This window comes from Macaca mulatta, chromosome 3 (assembly GCF_049350105.2).
Source record: "Macaca mulatta isolate MMU2019108-1 chromosome 3, T2T-MMU8v2.0, whole genome shotgun sequence".
Taxonomy (NCBI): Eukaryota; Metazoa; Chordata; class Mammalia; order Primates; family Cercopithecidae; genus Macaca; species Macaca mulatta.
Window position 1 is genome coordinate 33413789 of NC_133408.1, and position 16860 is coordinate 33430648.

A 16860-nucleotide genomic window follows, 5' to 3' on the forward strand; every position below is an offset into this window, starting at 1 on the left:
GTAAAGTTCTTAAATTAAAGGATGATTCCAATAAGCAAATATTCACTTTGTTTATGAATCCAGACTTGAGGAAAATAATTGAATGGAGGATGGCCAAACCTGATATCCAAAAAATGTAACCATAAATCTCAGGGCAAAAGGATCAAGGAACTTTTCTGGGTTTCCTGTGGCTTTAGCATCCATCTACTCATTGTATCTAGTATCTAAACAGCCTCCAGGAACTGGAGATTACAACTAAAAGCAGGCAGACCCAGACATCTCACACATGGCTTGTTGGCTGACTGATATTATCAATGTGCTTTTCTCCCTGCTTATTCATTCAGTATAGATGAAATGCTGCTGAACCCTGGAAAAACATTCTATCCAGTTTCATACAAAGCACCTAATTATAACTTTTCCGTTGGAAACAGGAAATGAATCCTATGACGGCATAGTGGCTAACACCAGCTTTAAAAATGCTAAGTAGAGAACCTAACACTTAACAAGAAAACAAAATAACATATTGAAGTATTTAAAAGTCACTTTGATGGGAAAAAAGCACAAGCAAGCAAGACATGATTCATTTTTATTCTATAATGTTCTCTATTACTCATTAATTCAGGAAAACTAATTTTGAATGCAGTGTTAAACAACCACATAAAGTGAAATAAAATAAAATTAAAAAGATGAAGAAATAAAATGTCCCAAACCATAGATTCCTGTAAAGGAATAACTCCTAGTTTAAGGTATTCTGTATGTACCTGGACCACAGTTGAGATCACGGTTGGTAACTCAAACAGAGGAATCCTTAAAATATTAAACAAAGACATTGATGTGAACACTTTAGTGGCTGTTAAAATGTTTCCTTCATCCAGTAAGAAATAGACACACAAGGTTGCCAGGGACACCTAAAAAATAGAGATGTGTTGTGTTACTTTCTTCAAATTTCTACTGATAACATTATTAGTTACAGTCCCCAAAATTAGAAAATAAAATCTAAATAATTTTGTTTCCAGCGTTTTTCTTTTAAGATGTTATACCCTTACCACAGTTATTATTACCATTTATATTGTAAACCAGTTCATCTTTTCTTTAAAATTCAGAAGTTTTATGTAAACTTATTTTCCAGTTGCATACATTCTGACATATATATAATAATTATTCTTTCTTTGTGTCATAAGATTAACTGAGGAAGATATGAATAAATCATGTTTAAGATTTATATTTGTTCTTATAAGTTTCATTTAGAAAAGGCAGAAAAAAATCATTCATGCATGCGAATGGACTTAACTATCATATATATAGTCCTGGCTTAAGCAAATACATCTTGGATGGTTTTACCAAAGTATTCCAAATGTAAATATTGCATTTGCTTCCATAATACTCACTTTTGTTGAAATTTAAAAAAATTAATTATCTACATAGAGTGGCAACTTTGATTCAAATTGATGCTCCGGTTACCTGTGGCTTGCTTTTCCTTTGGCTTTTGCCCATGGCTTCATAGTTCAAGGCAATTTATACTCTAGTTAAAATAGCATGGGATTCCCAATGTTTACATGGTGTAATAGAAAGAAAATAATGTCACTTCATGTCAGTTCGCCTCTAAATACTAATTTTGTAACTTTGAGGATGTTTCCAACTACTCTGGACTTCCATTTTGTCTTGTGAAATGAGAAAAATAATGCCTTATTATTGCGAGATTGAAAAAAAGGCAATGTATGTAACTTTCCTGACATTCAGTAACAACTCAATAAATGTTGCTTCTCTTCTCACCTCCATATAATGTGCCCTTTGAGTCTGCTTAAAAGGAGTCGGTCATACATATCAAGCTCTAAAACTGGAATGAAATTCTGAAATGTAGATTGTGTTTTTAAGAGATATAGGCATATATGAAATCTCTGAGAAATTTACAGAGAAGTAAATCTTATTATATCTAAAAAATACAGATCAATGAAAACACATACAGTATTTTCCCTTTCTTTGTAACTTTTGTTCTCTAATCCACATAAGTTAATGAATGTATTTTCTTTACAATTTTAATTCAGATACATAATATTTAACTTTATACATCTTAATTCCAAGTAATTTGGAGGTAAATCTGTAAATCAGATTTGAAAATAAAAACAGGAAATATGACATACACTTACCAAGAATGGAATGCAAGTTAATGTCAGCATGGAAAATACAGTAAGATACCTGGCTGATTTTTGAAATTTCAGTTCCTGATCTCGAATTTTGATAATCTTATTTTTATAAGAGGGTTCCCATGCATAAAGTTTGAGGATCTGTAAATGAGTCACAATAATTATCTGACAATCTATATCATAGAAGAAAAAAATGCACACATACAAACAAGTAACACACACACACAAAAAAAATTGTGAGGATAAAAAATGATGGTACAACCATGAAGAAAATTGCATTGCTTCCACTTAGACTGAATCAGAATATTTTCTTAAATTGTGGTATTTTGGGGGTGGAGCAGAGCAGAAGGAGGGAATGACCACCCAGCCTTATGTCCCCACCACCCCCAGTAACTTATTTCTGAGCCAGACTCTGGCAACATCCCAGCTGTAAGGCACGAACTCCATAGAACTCCATAGACAGCTTCCGTCTAGCTCAGTTCTGTCACTCTTCCTGCTGATCCAACTCTCACTTCTGTCTATTACCTTTTTCTTTATAGCTAAACTCTTCTCCCTGCCATTCCAGTTTCTCCACGACAGATGTTTTGGGACTTCAAGCCATTCTCTGAAAGCTGATTAGCGTTTTGAGATTGTCAACTATTTTCTGAGACAGAAAATGTGGGGAAATAGGATCCTACACTGGCTTATTGCATTAAACTTTAGAGTGAATTGACTTACATTCAAATTCCAGCTCTATGCGATGCTTAATTTTTTTTTTCTTTTTTTTGAGATGGAGTTTTGCTCTTGTTGCCCAGGTTGGAGTGCAATGGCATGATCTTAGCTCACGGCAACCTCCACCTCCCCAGTTCAAGCGATTCTCCTGCCTCAGCCTCCCAAGTAGCTGGGATTACAGGCATGAGCCACCATGCCCAGCTATTTTCGTATTTTTAGTAGAGACGGGGTTTCTCCACGTTGGCCAGGCTGGTCTCGAATTCCTGACCTCAGGTGATCTGCACACCTTGGCCTCCCTAAGTGCTGGGATTATAGGCTTAAGCCACCGTGCCCAGCTGTCATGCTTAATTTTATGCGACTGCTTGACTGGCTATGGGGCCCAGTTGTTTGTTCAAACAGGAGTCTAGATATTTCTGTGAAGGTATTTATTAGATGCTGTTAGCATTTCAATCAGTTAAACTCTGAGTTAGACAGATGACCCTCTGTTATATGAGTGGACCTTATCAAATCAGTCGAAAGCCTTAAGAGAAAACGCTGAGGTTCCTCAGTGGGGAAGGAATTCTGCCTCCAGAATGCCTTCAGATTCAAGATAGCAGCATCAACTTCTGCTAGAATTTTCGGTTTGCCCACCTGTTCTACAGATATTACACTTGCCTGCCCCTACAATCAGATGAGCCAGTTTCTTAAATCTCTCTTCATATTTCTGTATATCTGTATCTCTCTATATGAAATCTATTGATTCTGTTTCTGTGGAGAACTCTAATACACTCTCACTGGTTCTGTAAATTTAAACCTGACCCTTAACTGCTCAGTGTCTTGGTTTCCTAGTTAATAAGATAGAAATGGGAAATCTTTTTCTTGAGGTTTATAAGAATTCCATGAGGAAACACATATAAAGGAATAAGCACAGCATTTGATGCATGGAAAATATTTAATAAATGGTAGCAATTATCAGTATTGTCAGAGAGAGGTTCTATAACACCTGTTATCAGATCCCAAGGATACTGACTGCTCTCACTTTTAAACTATCCCAGCTTTTCTAGAGAAAAATAATTTGCAACATACTATTTATAGAATAGCATTTATGTGATCATTTGTGTCCCACATAAAATAAACTAAATGACACCTCATCACTTCCCTTATATAAATCTGCCTTTACACTGATGGGTGTGTTATGACCACTCTTGCCTGCCTCATCTCATCTTTTCAACACAATACCTTAAAATAAGTAATATTTTGTGACTTTTAGGATATTTGTGTTCACTTGTGTGAGAAACAAAAAGAAAATGGCTGCATTTTATTTGACTTTGCATTTAAATGTTATTTTAGTGATAAGAATTCCTGTAATATCTGAAATCTGAAATTTTCTGCCAACAATTATTATCTGTCATCACTCTGAGATACTGAGAACACTACAAACTTCCTCTGTGTTACTATGCTCAAAATAGGTCAAAGGCATATCCCTTTCATATTACCTTAATTCCATGTAGGATTTCTTTGAGTAGCTTTATCTGTTTATCTTTGTTCTTTCTTTGGCTTTTCTATTTAATGGAAAGAAAATAAAAGAATATTTGACAAAATTGGTAATACTTTTACTGATATGTCCAGAGCTATTTTTAAAATATGCTCTATTTTCTCTATTTTATTTAAGATTTAGTGGAGAAAAGCATCTTACAATATTTATACATTATTCTATTGACAGTGTTGGAAGACAGTTATAAATAGGTAACTTGAACATAGCCAACAGGAGAATAGTAGAAAAGTAGAAAATATAATACGTATTTAAACATAATTTGTTTAAAATTGAATAATAACACCCACATTCTACTAAGATAGAACACATTTCTAAAAACTCCATTAACTGTTTATATACATACTTATAACAGAAGTGTCACAAGAATAAAAATAAGGCTCTCTATAAATTTTATTTGTTCTTTGGGAATTAGAATAATTAAAATGTATATTTTCAAATACACTTCCTTTTCTTTATATAAATGTTATGCAATTGTATTTTTATTCAAATATTTAACAATTATAATATTTTATACTTGTTTGAGTATCGTTTCTTAAGTGTTTTCTCCATTAACATTGGCACTTTATGTTATATGTCATAAGTATTTGTATATCTTATGAAGAATGCTTTTACGAGCTAATATCCATCATATTCTGTGTGAGATTTTATACTAATAATATCGTGTGTGATTTAAAGACATATTTTCTTTTCTTTTCTTTTCTTTTTTTTTTTTTTTGAGACGGAGTTTTGCTCTTTTTGCCCAGGCTGGAGTGCAATCGCATGATCTCGGCTCACCGCAACCTCCACCTTCCAGGTTCAAGCGATTCTCCTGCCTCAGCCTCCCGAGTAGCTGATATTACAGGCATGCGCCACCACACCCGACTAATCTTGTATTTTAGTAGAGACAGGGTTTCTCCATGTTGGTCAGGCTGGTCTCGAACTCCCGACCTCAGGTGATCCACCACCTCGGCCTCCCAAAGTGCTGGGATTACAGGTGTGAGCCACTGTGCCTAGCCTAAAGGTATATTTTCTATCTAGTGTATTTGGACATAATATTTAAATCTCTTTGAAGGTTATAGGACTCTAAGGTTCAAAAAAGATTTTTGCATTCTTAATAATGTGCCTTTAAATAGCAGTTTTTAAAATCCAGAATATATTTTTAAAAACTGGTTAAAAGTATTTGTTATAATTATAAACAAATCTGTTATTCTAAACACTAGCATGCTAAGTACCTTTACTTCATAAATATACGCTATTTTCTAGTTTTTATATTTAAAGATCAGTCATCTTTTATTTGAAAAATTAAGAAAAATATAAAATTATATATAAGTTTTAATCACTTAGGGGTATTAAAGTAATAAGTAAAAATGTACCCTCCTTCTGTCTAATTCTACTTTACAGGTAACTATTCTTTAAAGACTGATGCTTTATCTCTAGATTACTTCTATGCTTATGCAAATATATTTATAGCTATGTATCTTCATCTATTTACCTCTCCATCACACACATGTGTATAGGTATATTCACATTTTAATAATGGATCAATGATATAGCTACATATATGCATGATATACATGCATATATTTAATCTACTTTTTGCTTTAAAATATGATTGACACATTTCCATGTCAATATATATTGTTAATCTTTGATCCGTTTAAAATTATAAAATGTTTTCATAAGCAATACATCCGCCTCTGTTAATTTAACATGTGAAAGCATCTATCTCATTGCAGTGTGATTTCCTTCAATGCAGTGAACTCTGTGGTTTCTCCATTTCTTACAGTACAGCATAGCGCACACTGTCTAACACATGGCGGAATGTCAAAACATATATTGATGGTAAGATGAATGACTGATTATAAAGGAAGAATATCAACATTAATTTAGTGAAGCATTTCCTGTCTGCTTGCTGCAGTACCTCACTTTTCAAACAACCAAGCATACCCCTACCTCCAGGCTGCATGCATACCCTTCCCTTTGCTTGGCATGTCTTTCCTCAGACGTCCACATGAGTTACTCCTTCACCCTGTTGATATCCCATTCCCTTCCTGAGGACTTTCCTGATCCTAAATGTAAAATGGCATTCTTTGTCTCTTCATCACTGTATCTTTACTAAATCTTCTTCATATACAAATGTTTTCTATCTATTTATTTACTTGCTTAACGTCTGTCCCCTCCACTACCCCTCATGAGAGCTGGACTTGTCAGTTCCCCTCACTGCTGTACTTGCTGTGCCTGGAACACTGGCTGACATAGGATACATGCTTGGTCAATGCTGATTGAGTGAATAAGTAAATGATAAAATTGGATGATTTCCATTTATAACTCTCTCTATATGATTAGCGAGATGGTGATTGTTCATTCAAGTCAGAAAAACTCAGCTCCTGTTTGACACATGTAACATCAGGCAGTCATTTTCTTACCTTTAACTTTTTTATTTTAGTTGCAGCTAAAGCATTTATTGGTATAACAAACACAAGGACTGCCACCCCTGCTAACACTGCTGGGCCCAGCTCTTGCCAAAGGAGATATATGGCCATTAGGATTTGAAAAGGGGCAGACCAGAGGAGATTGAGGTTTGCTGTCAAGTCCATGAGTTGCTGAGCATCCGCTGACATCAAGTTAATAATTTCCCCAGTGGAAAACTTTTGTCGAGAAACATTTGATAAAAGTAGGGCCTATAAAAATAGAAGCAGAATATTTTAGAGTTCTGTGATTATGGGGCATCTTTATAGTCAAATAATGGTAACTTTTAATATCAATGTTTAATATAATTAGGAAAATGTACAAGGTTATTTATGTACTGGGATATTATAAAACACAGAAACATGATTTTTAGGGGAGGAAATATAATTAGTGATTAAAGTATATAGTTTTAGAATAATGTTTATTGGCAGAGAGTAACATTTGGGTTTCCAAACAATAAGAATTTATGGAATACTATGCAGCCATAAAGAGGAAAGAGATCATGTCCTTTGCAGGGAAATGGATGGTGCTGGAAGCCTTTATCCTTAGCACACTAACACAGGAACAGAAAACCAAACACCACATGTTTTCACTTATAAGTGGGAGCTGAACGATGAGTACATGTGGACACATGGGGGAACAACACACACTGGGACTTGTCATGGGGGTGGGGGCAGAGCATCAGGAAGAACAGCTAAAGGACACTGGGCTTAATACCTAGGTGATGGGTTGATCTGTGCAGCAAATCACATGCAGCACATGTTCACCTATCCTGCACATGCACTCCAGAACTTAAAATAAAAGATGAAGCAAAAAAGAGAACCCTCAATAACTTGTTAATTGCCAAAAAAAAAAAAAAAAATCTCTTCTAGATATATTAAGGCTCTCCTCCATTTGGTTGTGTCCCCATAATGCTAAGCCATCTAAATATTATCAATGCAAAGTACACAAATGCATCAATGAATATCTAATGAACACTGATGAATAGTTTTATGCTTGAAATTGTGGACCATTTAAAAAGGACACAGTTTTATTTCTCAAAGTGATTACAGTCTATCTGTAAAGCTACACACACACACACACACACAGTTTTTGCTGTAAGTGTAAAAACAGCAATAAGGGCCATGGGAACTTAGAGATGAAAGTACTCAAAAGGTGTCATAGAGTAGATGCAAATACATCTTTTCTTCCAACTCCCAATTCTCACTTTCCACAAGTGCGTGCTACTTAATATGTGTATACTGAATCCAGTACCCCCAAGCATAATTATTGGTAACTTCTTACAAAAGATGAGGATAGAAATAGATTTATCTAATTATTCATCCATTTAAAATTCCCAGTGAAATACATAAACAACTGTAAAAGTAGTGGGAGATTTGTATTTGTACTGGAAACTGGACAAAGTTTCATTTATATATCAAAAATTTTATGAAAACTTCCCTGCATTGATTTAAAGAGAGACAGGACTGAGACTTGGGGATAGCAAGAGAAAATGAGATACAGGAGTCACTCTAAATCTATCTATTCAATAAATTTTTTTAAAAAATGGAAAAGCCCATCTGGAATATAGTAGGTTGGGCCCACAATGGAACCTATAGCCAGGAACATATACCCAGGTATATGTCATTAGCCGTTTATATGTCTTCTTTGGATAAATGACTATTCAGCCTTAAAAAAAGAAGACAATTCTGCAATATGAGACCATATGGATATACCTTAAGATGTTATGCTAAGTGAAATAAGCTAGACACAGAAAAATAAATACTGGATGAGTTCGCTTATATGAGGTATCTAAAATGGTCAGTTTCATAAAATCAAAGACTGGAATGGTGGTTCCAAGGGTGGTGGGGGCAAGGGAAAACTGGAAAGTTAGTACTCAACAGGTACAAAGTTTTAGTTAACCAGGACGAATAAGCTCTAGAGATCTGCTGTAATATATTGCACCTATAGTTAACAATAAACGCATTTTAAACTTAAAATGTATTAAGATAATACATTTCATGTTAAGTTTTTTTACAATAATAGAAGAAAAACTCAATTGCTTTAGACTATTAGAGAAAATACTGAAAGTTATTATAAGATTGAAGGTTATTTGTATGGCATTTCTAACACTAGGGGAATTTTTCAATTTTTCAAATTTCTTTCAGTATTTGTTTCTGCCAAAATTCACAATCCACTAAGGGCAATTTAGTTACCATTTATTGCTAAATTATACAATGTAAGCTGCCTTTTGTTTTACGAAACAACTTGAAAGAGTACTGTAATATGGCCAGTTACAGTGGATGGTGTAACATTTCTGGAATTGTTTGGTAGGAAGTACTTTAGTCTGTTACAGGAGGAAAAATGATTCAGATGAAAAGAAAGGAAATCTAAAACAATGTTAAAAGTTTAGAAGCTTCTAAGTACTCTTCAATCAAAATGAAAATTAACCAGGTCATTTGTTACCTAATCACTTTTTCTAAGAAACTGTTATTTAAACTTCTATCCAAGTTTTAGATTTGTTTTTTACAGTATTTTCATATCATATAAATCTTAATACACACACACACACACATACATAAAGCTGTGTGACTTACCTGTTTTAAAAACTTCATTCATTTCCCTCACTGAATTATGCTCTAAGAAAATTCACATGAACCAGATATAGTTCCAAGCCCCACAATCTTGATTATCACTAGTTCAGTCCTTAATATTTCATTTTATAAACTGACAATGAAATTTGTTTTGCAATTTCACATTCTTCTTATATATTTGTTACTTTCTAGACTCGATGCCAAGACCCTAGTTCTTCATTTCTTTATTTCTTGAATTATTGCAGTAGCTCTAAGGGTCTCCTTCTTTTCTGTCTCATCTGTTTTTAATCCTTTTGTCCTATCATCTGTCTTATGGCTCAAATGGGTTCCAATGTCCTATAGAATTGAGGTCCATTTTAAAAATATAGTTTTCAAGTTTTTTTTTAAGCAATCCCTTCTGACTTTACTATCTCTCCCACCATTCTGGACATGAAACATTGTCTCAAGCCAAATTAATCTACTCACCATTGTCTGAGCAGGCCTTGTACGCATTTCTGTACCTTTTTTCTTCTATGTTATTCCAACATCAGAGCCTTTACCCCATGCAATGCATCCTTCCATTATTCCATGACCCACATCATGCAATATTAACCATGAAACTTTTCCTGACCATCCTAGCTGCAAGTAATACACATCATTTAATGTAGAGCTGCAAGGGCTCCAAAAATTTCCATCCCAATGGTCTTCAACCAGAAGTATGAGAAAGGGTAAAGCTGAAGGTGGTACCACATACCACTTATAAGAATGCATTCTTCAACCCCTTTTGTGCCAATAAATATGCTGGGATTCTCTTTCTGAATCTAAGAGCAGGGTTTGGATTCTGTCTCTCCTTCTCCTGACTATACTTAAGTATCTCTACTTTAAGAATGTGACTAAATGTTTACCAGTTTTTGGGTTTTTTTTTTTTTTTTTTTGCATTTTATAATTACCATAATTAAAGTTAGATAACATCTTTAAAGTACAAATGGAGACAGTGTAGACACCATACTAGCCAGTATGGTAGCCGCTAGCCAGATGTAGTTATTACATTAAAATTTAAAGTAATTAAAATTAAAAATGGACTTCTTTAGTTGCACTAGTTACATTTCACGGGCTCAGCAGCCATATGTGGTTAGTGTCTACCATACTGTACAATGCAAATACAGAACTTTTTTAAAAAAATCACAAAAACTCTATTGGACAATGCTTAATGGAGGAATGCCCCCAGACTGCCCATATTAAACCCAGATCTAATTGATGCTTCTTTTTTAAAAAGTTCTTATTTTTTATTTTATAGATTTAGGGGGTACAAATGCAGTTTTGTTACATAGCTATATTGGTTCATGGTGTCATCTGGGCTCTCAATGTAGCCATCACTCAAATAGTGCACACTGTCCCAATTAAATAATCTCTCATCCCTTACCCCCACCCACCCACCCAGCCATCCTAGTCTCCAATAGCTATTATTTCACTCTGTATGTCCATGTGTACACATTATTTAGCTTCTACTTATAAGTGAGAACATGTGGTATTTGACTTTCTGTTTCTGAATTATTTCACTTAAGATAATGGCCTCCAATTCTATCCATGATCCAGCAAGTGTGACATGATTTCATTCCTTTTTTATGACTGAGAGTATTCCATGGTGTGTGTGTGTGTGTGTGTGTGTGTGTGTGTATACACACATATACAGCACATTTTATTTATCTGATCATCTGTTGATGGACACTGAGGTTGATTCCATATCCTTGCTGTTGTGAATAGAACTATGATCAGCCTACAAGTGAAGGTATCTTTTAGATGTAATGATTTCTTTGGAATCATGTTTTGTTTTTAGTCTCCAAGAATTTCCATGCAGCTTGCACCTGTGAACTAAGGGGTAACAGAATCGGAGTTTTGAGGTCACAGAATCTTAAAGTCATCAAGTGAAAGGAGACCCATGTTCTTTCTTGCAAACCTAAAAATGATATTCCCTGAACTTTATTCCAAACTTACACTAGTAATTGTGGATGGATAAGGAACAAAGCACATCCTGATACCTTCACCCCTCATATACTTTGGCTCTGTGTCCCCACCCAAATTTCATCTGGAATTATAATCCCTGTGTGGTGAGGGAGGGACCTGGTAAGAGGTGATTGGATGATGGAGGCAGTTTCCCCTATGCTGTTCTCATGGTAATGAGTGAGTTCTCATGAGATCTGATGGTTTAAAAGTGGCACTTTCCCATTTGCTCTCCCTCCAATGCTCTAATCATGGAATGAAATCCTGTTCCATATGGACTGTATACCAAAACAAGTGTTAGCATTCAAACCGGTTTCTAGATTCTTCTGTATCTTTATTCCATATTGGAGGCAGCACATACTGCCTCTAGAATTAGGACCGGGACAGCCCCTCTAATCCTGTATTTGGACCTAGTTCTACAGAGCTAAACTCTGCTGCAAGTTCAGTTACCATTTACTGCTCAATTTGTACTTGGCTTTCCAAGATCCATAAAACCACTTCATGCCCCCATTGTGGCCCAACAGAGCAAAATGACCTGTAATGCTTCATGTCCAGCTCAGCCCAAATTAATCTTAAACAATCTCTAAGGAATTATACAAGGTCTAGCCCCTGTAGTCACTATTCCCACTTTGCAATAGACTCAACGATGACACTTGTTTCCCTTTTTATTTCTAACAGCTTGCTCTAATTTCTACTTCAGTCTGTTCTGTTTTTACATTTAAGGTGTTGGGGCTCAGAACATGACACCCCAAAATATGGCACCTTGGCATGCTGAGCACGTGGAACTGAAGAACACTGGGAAAGCCTCAGAAGCAAAGTCTCTTTGACCCTCTCCAGCCCTTTTGTCTCCCCCTCCTCTTTCTTTCCTTTTCCCAAAAGTGAGTCACAGGAACTAGAACCCCTCTCCCTACAAACAAAACATTTAACTCAGAGAGATAACACTTTTTCCCTTCTCTCTTGAAGACCATCATTCCAGAAGTCTCCTGTCCAATATCCAGGGAAAGGAATACTCTACAGAGAGGCCAGGAGGAATCTGAGTGGAAAGGTCATGCTGGGCTTCTCCTCTCAGTCCATTACTATCGGATCATACCCTTTTGTCTGATCACATTTCTACACTGTTGTCTATTCTTTACAGAACCTAAGCATAAGAATAGACAGTTTTCCCTGGATCGCTGGGTCTTACTTCTGAAGATGTAAAATTTAATTAAATTAACTTGTTTTATTTTTCTCTTTTCAACCTGTCTTTTGCTATAGGAGTGTCCCACTCAACTCTTACGGTGGGTGAAAAGAGGCATTACACCTTTCTGCCCCTACAAAGGACTGCTTTTATTTAGAGCAGTTTTAGGTTCACAGCAAAACTGAAAGGTACAGAGAAATCTCCTATACTGCTTACCCCTGCATGTGCATAGCCTCCCCCATTATCCTCCACAGAGTGGTACATTTGTTACAGCCGATGTTACAGCCGATACATCATTACAGCCGAACATTGTTACATTGTTACAGCCAATACATCATTATCACCCGAAGTCTGTAGTTTGCATTAGGGTTCACTCTTGGTGTTGTACATTCTATGGGTTTGTACAAATGTATAATGACATATATCCACCATTATAGTATCACACAGAGTGGTTTATTGCTCTAAAAGTTATCTGTGCTCCACATTTTATGCTTCTAAATTCACTCTTTCATGGCAGTTTAGTCTTTTATGCTTGTAAATCCACCTACATCTCATGTCTAAACTCCAATGCTCTAATCATGGAATAAACTCCTGTTCCATATGGACTGTATACCAGAACAAGTGTTAGCATTCAAACCGGTTTCTAGATTCTTCTGTATCTTTATTCCATATTGGAGGCAGCACATACTGCCTCTAGAATTAGGACCGGGACAGCCCCTCTAATCCTGTATTTGGACTGAGTTCTACAGAGCTAAACTCTGCTGCAAGTTCAGTTACCATTTACTGCTCAATTTGTACTTGGCTTTCCAAGATCCATAAAACCACTTCATGCCCCCATTGTGGCCCAACAGAGCAAAATGGCCTGTAATGCTTCATGTCCAGTTCAGCCCAAATTATAATACTTCCTTCCCCTTACACGAAGTCAATAGCTCTCTCACAGACCTTTTCAAGACTTTCTTGAAAAGAAAGTGAAAACTTCCTTAGATGTGTACAACCCTTGTAGATTTCCTATTCATCTGATGTCTTATAAAATCTGCATTTAGTTCCACATGTTTGTTATTTATGCTAACACTTCCCTCAATTTATTTGGAAAGCAGGGGCTCACTTGTTCATTCGTGCATTCATTCATTTATTCATTCAGTAATCCAACTTTAATAAAGTGTAAAAGTCATTGTCTCATATGATAAAGATACAACAGGTGAATAAATTTCTATTCCAAATGCTGATGAACCTACAATTTATATCAGAGTGCAAAGCAGGAACAAAGTACACTTATTGCTTGGATAACTACTTGATAACTAGGGGAAGGAGGAAGCTCTTTAACTGTTTATAATTATGTGGTAAATAAAATACCCTCCATGATAAAGAGGCAGTGTTTAAAATGGTATTTTCAAAAAAGGACTAATTAAACTTTAGGGTTATGCCAGGAATAAAGATCAGCCAAGTTTGAGAGGCAGGACTTAGAATAAAAGAGCAATGGAGAATGACTGTATAAAAATGAGTGACTTTATTGCCCAAAAATGAAGTTCACAGAGGAGAAAGAAAAAGGTAATATGAAGATTAAAAATAATATTGTGAAAAGAAGAGCTTTTATTGATGCATACATACAGAAAACCATGAAAATATTCAATTCCATTCACTTTGTGAGTAGCAGTTAGGTGGCATAAGAGTAAACAAAGATTATCATTTAATTTAATGGATTAGGGCTGATTAGAATTTGTAAAGACCAGAGAGAGATAGAGAGAGAAAGAGAGAGAGAGAGAGAGAAAGGAGAGAGAGAACATGCACTAAAGAGAAATTAATGCAACTGATATCCATGAGTCAAAGTTCTTTTAAAACAAAACAAATGTATATACAAAGGGTTTCCTAAGGAGTTTTTTATATACTCCCCTATTTTTCTAGTCCCCTTATTTTAAAGCACATAAGGGAGTAGTCCCTCTAGAAATGGGAATTCCTTGGAATTTTTACCTTTTTGTAGATCAGTCCATTTACAGCTGTTTTAACTTTTGCTGAGGTGAGCATGTTAAAACATTGATATCGCTGAAGAATCAGAGTTTGCAGAAAGACTACAACAAAAAGTGCCATTGCATAGCCGTAGCCATTCCAGCCAAAATCTGAGCTGTGTTCACAGAAAATGATCATTTGCCTGAATGTCATAAAAATTGAGAATGGGTAAGAAATGTTAAACATCTGAAGTAGTTAAATGCTTATGAGAGTTTAGCACTGTCAAAATGTTACACACACACACACACACACACACACACACACACTCCTACCTGTTCTTTTTCTCTACTTGCTTAATTTGGTATTTGTCCCCCCGTCCCCCACTTTTTTTTTTAAGTAAAATCAGGAATCCCTTCCACTGGCTTGTGAGTACGAGGTGATTTTCTGGTTTTCACATAGCAGGCCCATCAAATAATTAACTTTTCTGGTATAACCTCATCAGAAAAGTTGAGACATAGATACATGTAAAACCATTTTTTTCTCAAAATTATGTGTTTTATCAAATACAGGGAAACATGACAACCAGAACGTAAGGAAGGGATTTTACGTATGTCACACAGGTGCTGCCTTTTTTTTTTTTAAAAAAAAAAAAAGCTTGATTTATATCTCATGTTTTATTTTCACTTTTATCCATAACCAATTTCTTTTTTCTCTGCTTTTCCTTATTTCCTCTTAAGTTTGTGACAGCATGATCAGGATGATTAGGGTCTATCCTGGGGTGCAGAAAAACGGTGGGGATGGTTCTAATTACAAGTATCTTGGCTGATAGTCCCTCAACTATAAACGTTGTCTAAAACTCAGAGTGCCTGATGTTCATTGGTAATAATATTTTAAGCATGATTTTAAACTGCATCAATGTAACTGAAAATAATATTTAATTTAAAAGACCACATAGCCCATGCAACATGGTGAAAACAATTTGGGCATATACTGTGACATACTACAAGTTAACATATCATTTATTTTGCAGGCTTACTATTTTGGGTTTTATTTAGTAATCCCTTCTATTTCATATGTAAAGGTAAAGTATTAGAGGTTTGATAAGTGGACCTTTTTCACTGTAAACTTTGGAGATGCAAAAATGTCCTATATCATTGTAATGTGCCATTTTGAGTGAATCCATAGGTTAGTAGAACTAAAATGAAACCATATGCAATTAGGTTTGATTATATCTACCCTTTTCTCAAAAAAATATTATATTTAAAAACTCATTCTTTATAAAAGTTTAATTTTTTTTTTTTTTTTTGAGACAGGTTTTCACACCTGTTGCCCAGGCTAGAGTGCAGTGACGGGCTCTTGGATCACTATAACCTCTGCCTTCCATGCTTAAGGAATCCTCTTGCATCAGCTTCCCGATTAACTGGGATTGTAGGTGTGTGCCCCCATGCCTGGCTAATTTTTGTAGTTTTAGTAGAGGCAGGGTTTGGCCATGTTGCCTAGGCTAGTCTTGAACTCCTGACCTCAAGTGACCTCAAGTGATCCACCCACCTTGGGCTCCCAAAGTGCTGGGATTACAGGTGTGAGTTACTGCACCCAGCCAAAAGTTTAAATTTTTAAGTAGTAAGTAAAGCATAAATTTCTAGGCTTTGATCTGTTTGTTGACAATTGGGACAGCTACTGTGTTAAAATTAAAAGTAATTTGTCTTGTTCAAATTGCTTTATCAACCAAGTGCTTAAAAATATTAACTTTATTAAAGTAAGACTTTAGAATAAAATATATACAAGTGTCTCTAATAGTAAAACCTCTAGGTATCAACAATTATTTGGAGCATTACATATTCTCAATGAAACTATTAAATTACCCCACACCCCACATATACATAATAACAGCAGAAAGTTCTGTATTTCTTAATTGATGTCATCCATTGGGACACCTACTTTTATTAAAGCAACTTGCTAAATCCCTTCTTTGTTCTAGGAATTACATTTCCTGAAAGAGTAGCACTATTCTTATTGGGCATATATCTACTGATTATACTTTTTCCTTTTTCATAAAGACAAAACAACTAAATGACTAACATCGGGCATTGTAGTGGTTCTACACACATTAACTGAGAAATATTAAAAACAATCTATGCTCAAGGCTTGATAAAGACCATAAAACAATATTCATGATATTAGATACAAATACTTGTTTTTTGTTTGATATTACAATAAAATCCAAAAAGGGAGGAAGAGAGTCACACAACAATCAATAAGAAATATATCTTGTAAATAATGAAAGTATAATTTTACTAATAAATTAATAAAAAATATTCCTTTTATGTTTTATTTTACACATATGAGTCATAATATGACAGTGTGCTCTCA

General features: G+C 35.1%; 1 protein-coding gene across 4 annotated transcripts in view; it reads right to left on the reverse strand.

Annotated features, from left to right (window-relative positions):
• The window catches only part of ABCC13 (ATP binding cassette subfamily C member 13), a 93573-nt gene that overhangs the window by 57309 nt on the left and 19404 nt on the right, over positions 1-16860 (reverse strand). For 2 of the 4 annotated variants that reach the window (XM_077994443.1, NM_001032930.1), the window contains 5 exon segments: positions 14515-14692; positions 6774-7028; positions 4310-4375; positions 2127-2264; positions 741-887 (listed from right to left, as the gene is read on the reverse strand). In XM_077994443.1, the coding sequence (XP_077850569.1) occupies positions 741-887; positions 2127-2264; positions 4310-4375; positions 6774-7028; positions 14515-14692 (784 nt within the window). 4 annotated transcript variants of the gene reach the window in all.